The sequence below is a fragment of the Centropristis striata genome, chromosome 23 (assembly GCF_030273125.1).
Source record: "Centropristis striata isolate RG_2023a ecotype Rhode Island chromosome 23, C.striata_1.0, whole genome shotgun sequence".
NCBI lineage: Eukaryota > Metazoa > Chordata > Actinopteri > Perciformes > Serranidae > Centropristis > Centropristis striata.
In genome coordinates, this window is record NC_081539.1 from 13995616 (window position 1) to 14001615 (window position 6000).

General features: G+C 38.1%; 1 protein-coding gene across 3 annotated transcripts in view; it reads left to right on the forward strand.

Moving 5' to 3' along the window:
- cacnb2a (calcium channel, voltage-dependent, beta 2a) overlaps positions 1–5662 on the forward strand; it is an 83937-nt gene extending 78275 nt beyond the window's left edge. For 2 of the 3 annotated variants that reach the window (XM_059327246.1, XM_059327247.1), the window contains 2 exons: positions 369–551; positions 3616–5662. In XM_059327246.1, the coding sequence (XP_059183229.1) occupies positions 369–551; positions 3616–4368 (936 nt within the window). In that variant the 3' untranslated portion in view covers positions 4369–5662. The remainder of the gene's footprint in view (positions 1–368; positions 552–3615) is intronic. The other variant, XM_059327248.1, reaches the window with a different exon arrangement.
- Positions 5663–6000: the final 338 nt, after the last annotated feature.

Consider the following 6000-nt stretch of genomic DNA (forward strand, 5'->3'; position numbering starts at 1 on the left):
CCCCCTGTTGTTCTTGTTGTTATGGTTGTTTTTGTCTAAGACAGCTCTGTTTGTTTGTTTTTGTGACTGTCTATGCTGGTTTGTGAAATGTATATTTGGCTACTCATAATGACATGCTGTATATATGCGAAGGATAGCTTTATTTTTTTAAATACATGACACAACCTTCCATTCATGTTTCTCCAGCCGATTGCTTTATATTTGTATTTATCTTTATTTTATTTTTTTTGTTGTTGTTTTTGTTATATGAAAAACTCAATAAAGATATTGAACACAAAAAAAATGTATTTAAGTACAGCACTTGGTTACATTCCACTTCTCCTCTCTATCTTCTTTAACACTGTCTTCACTCGTCTCTCCCTCCTCAGGAGATGTTTGACATCATCCTCGATGAGAACCAGCTGGAGGACGCATGTGAGCACATGGCTGATTATCTGGAGGCCTACTGGAAAAGCACTCACCCCACCAGCTCCAGCCCCACCAACGCTCTGCTGACCAAGCTGCCAACTGCCCAGCTGCCCTCCAGCCAGGCTCCGGTCTCCGGCGTCCAGGTACAAGAGCTGAGGACACGGAGAGGGTGGGGACACCTGTAGCAAAGCTGCACAGGACAGGAAGTGAGAGAGGAGGGCTAGAAAGAGAGAGAAGAAGAAAAGCCGCTGTAAATTAGCTTTAGGTTCTGTTGCAGTACACACACTTATGGTGTCTGCGAGTGTTTTGCTGTTGGTGCTATTTAATTCCCACAATAAGTCGGATCAACCATACAGTTCCATGGATAAAGACTGTAGCACCTTATAATGTAATCATTTCCTGATAATGTAATAACTTCACCAACAATGTAATGAAATAAATTAACATATCAAAAGCATCATTTTTATAACGAAACTAGTGACTGTATAATGGAAAATCCGATATAAACTTGTAACTGACATTACCAACAGATGGCGTGGCAGAAATTATGTCACGTCAATAAAACAGGATTTAAATCTTTAATCTTAGAAACAACGCACAACTTCACAAACCCTGTATGAACCCCAAAAAGAAGTTTGAAAAATAACCATGTCAGGTCTCATTTTGATGCCAACATTTTTATTTAATCTTTATTTATACAAGTAAATCTCATAATATACTATAAGTATGACAGTATGTCAGCTCACCACTATGTCACTTGACATACAGTAAGATGTCAATTTGACATTGAAAGTGATATAATAACCAAATATCAGTCAGGATATTTTATTAAATTTTTGGTGAAGTTATTACATTATTGGGTTTTATCACATTTTCGATCGAGTTAGGTTAGCCGTTATTACATTATCAGGAAATTATTACATTATAGGGTTCTACAAAGCCCAAACAAACATCTAAAGCAAATGTTTTGAAGTCTAACACGCACCAAAAGTATTATGACGCCTTTTGTCTGACCTTGTTTTAATTTTGTAGCATCAAATGAGCATCCAGCTACCCAAACTATCGTTTTCTTTAATTGCAATTGCAGTCTAATACAACAGCCCTTCTATAAATTCTGCCTAAAATAATTTACAGTTTTTGTTGAAACTGAAATTTATGATTATTTTGGAGGCAGCAGTTTGTGGTGCTGTTGCATTGTATTATGTATCGTTCATACATTTATACCAAAAATATTATGAGGCGCCTTTTTTTTAACCTTATTTTGATTTTGTAGCATCAAATGAGTATCTAGCTACCCAATCTATCATTTTCATTCATTAAGTTAGCCTACTAACTGTTTTTAAAACTTCACAAACAGCCAAAACCACTGCCAACAGCTTTATTACAATAGATCTTAACTTAAACTGAAGAAAGAAAAAAAAAGCATATATCCTCGCAACAGTTGCCCTCCTGCCTTACGTAATGTGAAAGGCTGTTGAAATAGAAATGTGTATGAAATTAATAGGAGGTTCTGAAAAGCATTTTCATGGGACGACTTTGTTTGGTGTAACATAACTTTTCAGCTAGTGCCACACCATAAATGCTGTATAATCCCTTAACTTCTGCCCGTCTCTCCATCCACTGCCATCACAATGGGAAATGTAAGACTGAAAATGAGGAAAATGCTGATATTGAGGAGGAGCAGGAGTGAGATTGACATGTGACTTGTGGTGAGTGTGTGGAGGCCATCAGATAAAGGGTGTTTTTCCATAAGGAGTCTATGTTGGTCCTGCAGACTGAAAATACAAACACCTTGAAGTTTTCTTTAAGTATTTTCCTCCTCCAGGATTCATTAACCTTCAATGGAGGGTTGATGAATATTCAAGCAGTGTGTGTGTGTTGAAGTGAGAGTGCATACACACAATATGCACCAGAAGCAACAAGAGTGAAGTGAATATAAATCTGCATGAGTTGTGTTTGTGATTGTTTGCAGTAGGGCTGTACCGAATGTCTTTTTTATTTTTTATTTTTTTTTACATTAAAGCTTCTGTTGACGTTTCCGAATCAAATTAGCTTTCCTTAATGAATATATCTACTTTCATCAACATAAATACAGCAGTTATTGTTGCTGTACATATTATAGTCTTTTTTTTTAGTATGAGAAATCTGATGATAGTGTTTGAAGTAGATTTTTTTCATTATTGCAGTTTTAATAAATACAGTGTATGTTGCTGTTAAATTGCTGCTAGACTGCCCTGTTAAAACGGTTTTTTTACCCCAGTGAAAATGTATTTTTTGAAAGGATAGATGCCTAAAAATGTATATTGAAGCAGACTATTTCATTAGATAATATATTTTTGAAAAAGATAATTTTTTTTCAAAAAATGGTTTTGACTTTTTGACATTACAACGCTCAAGAGTTTGGAAATGGAAATGTTTTGATCAGTCAGAAACAGTTCTCCTCAGCCTCCACTTAAATCTAATTATATTAATGATATAATAATTATAATGATAATAATAATAATCATAGTAATTATATGAATAATATCAGCAACTGTGCACAAATACTGGGTTAATAAATGAATGAATTGACATGCATAAAAAATGCAACATTTGAATGTTGATTTTATTGTATTTTTAATTGTTTTTACTTTTACTTTTATTTTAAGATCTGGCCGAAAAATCACAAAAACATTCAAATGTAAACTAAACAACATCACAATCAGAATGATGTTTATTATTAAATTAGGTTTTCACCTACAAGGACTATGCTGTAGTGTATTGGTGCATAAGAACAAACAAAGTACTAAAATATAGATTAAGATTAAGGCCAGCACTTCAAGTCAAAAAACCAGCAGCTTAAATAGAAAATATGAAGAATAGAAAAAGAAAAAAATATAAACAGTAAAAACATTATGTACAATATGGAGTTATATAAATTGTAAAGATGAATTAATTGATAAAAATTGATAAAAGAATAATCACAAAAATGAAAAACAGCTATTCAAACATGCAGTGGCCTCACAAGAAAAACAGCCGGATGCTTCTGCTCCCACAATCTTTATGATCCAAAGTTAGTCTCTTTTTTTTATTCATCCCATGCCCGAGGAGCATTATAATTAATCAACGCTATGAATAAAGATTCAAACTGTTCGGTGCAGCCCTAGTTTGCAGTGCATTTTCCTGCTTCCTGTCACCCGACTGACTGCCATGTGTTACTGACCTCAGGGCAGCAGCGCAGAGCAGAGAGGAGATAAAGCATTAGTGGAGAGGAAAGGCTCCAGAGAGGACCACCAGCACCATCACCACCACCACCACCACCACCAACAGAGCCAGGACCAGGCCGACGCCGAGGCCGAGGGGGAGGGCAACGAGGAGGAGCGGCCTCTGAGGACAGAGTCCTCCAGGAGAGCCCAGCACATCCACCACCGCTCGTCTTCCACCAGGACTGAGCACCACAACCACCATCACCACCACCACCACCACAGCAATCGAGGCCGGGGCCTCTCCCGGCAGGAGACTTTGGACTCGGAGACGCCCGAGAGCAGAGAGAGCCGGGAGAGCAAGGACTCAGCTTACATCGAGCCACGCACTCAGCTCCTCCACCAGGAAGAGGAGGAGGAGGAGGAGGAAGAGGAGGAGGAGGAAGAGGAGGATGAGGATCTAGGGGAGGGGCACCCCCAGCAGCAACAGCGCTATGAGCCACTGCCCCACCGGGACCACAACCACCATCACCACCACCACCATCACCGCGGTGGTGGGGCGGACGAGGCCGGCCACGGCACGGGACACCACCGCTCAAAGGAGCGCGAGCAGGACCATAACGAACGGAACAAGCAGCGCTCGCACCACCACCGGCCGGCACGAGACCACCACCACCACTACTACGACCGGGACAGAGACAGGGACCGAGAGGGGGAGGTGGCTCCCAAAAAGAGGGGCGACGCAGGGGAGTGGAGAGACTCCTACATCCACCAGTGAACGACCAAATCCCTCCTGACGCTCATTCTGTTCTCCCATCGTGCTGCTATGCCCTGAAACCACAGCATCCTATTTATGTACACCTCCTTTGTAAATGCTGTTGCATCTTTTTCAATGGCAGGATTTTGATTACATAGATACAAATATAAATATATAAATATATGTATGTGTGTATCTATGCATAGACGTTGTTTATGTGTGGATATGCATGAATATTCTCAAATATGCATATTTTAAACCTGTGTTTGATAAAGCATGACACAAAAGCAGAATTTTTTTCTGTACTGAGCTGTGCTTTCTGTGATTAGCATTTTTTAAATTGTTTTTATTAATTATTTTTTTTGCTTGCTACCACTTGAATCATTTGTTCCTTTAGACTACTACTAGGGTTGTAAATGGTTGACTAACCAAGTTAGTTTGATGCTGTATTTGCAGAGGTCTTTTTTGATTCAAAGAATAGTTTGTCAATTTGAGAAATACACTTATTAGAGTAACCAGTTTATTAGGTGAACCAAGCTCAAATTGATGCAGTCTAATACAACAGTCCTGCGATACATTTTGCCGTAAATAATTTACAGTTATTGTTGAAACTGAAATTTATGATTATTTTGGAGGCTGCAGTTTGTGGTGCTGTTGGATTGTATTATGTATTGTTCATACTTGCAGTTTATCCCTTAAATGTTCAGGAACATTTCCTGCATGGGATGTATGAATGGGAGCAGGGATAGAAATTCAGGGAAATCTGAAATGCCAATTTCTCACCTGAAGACAGAGTAAAATTTCCAGAGAGTTGCCTCTACGGCTGTGTTGTGAATGAAAGCAGTCATGTTGCAGGGACAAGCATGTTAAAGTTACATTCATAGGAATGAACAGGGCCCCACCTCCAACGTATCCAATTCTTTTATATACATCCATCTATGGTACGTGTGAAAAAGGCGCAAGGCGGGAATTTTCCTGAAAGTAATGCATGTGTCAATATGGGAAATCACTATCTGAAGAGGTTAATTTACCTGGAACATTGTGAGAAAGAAGCTTATTCTTTTCAAACACGACTGTTGACTGCATCCGTTTTAGCTTCTTAATCAACTGCAAACTGAGTCTACATGAGAAGATTAATAACACTTTAATTTGTGTGTTAAATACAGTCATGGAAAAAAATATTAGACCACCCTTGTTTTCTCTAATTTCTTGTTCATTTTAATGCCTGGTACAACTAAAGGTACATTTGTTTGGACGAATATAATGATAACATATGATGATTCTTAATAATAACCAAAATCATTATAAAGAAAACCATGAAAAATAGCTCGATATCAGCTTTTAAATTAAACTCTTATGAGCTATTTTTGTTATCATTATATTTGTCCAAACAAATTGCCCTTAGTTGTACCAGGCATTAAAATGAACAAGAAATTGAAGAAAACAATGGTCTAATAATTTTTTCCATGACTATATGAAGCTACAGCTAGCAGCCAGTTAGCTTAGCACGACAGAGAAACAGCTTCTCTGACTCTGTATGAACGTTAAAAACCCCCATCTAAACCTCACTAATTAACACTTTATATCTAATTTGTAAAAAAATCTAATGTTTAAGTGGCCTTATGGCAGCTTAACTTTAGCGAGCTGACTGAG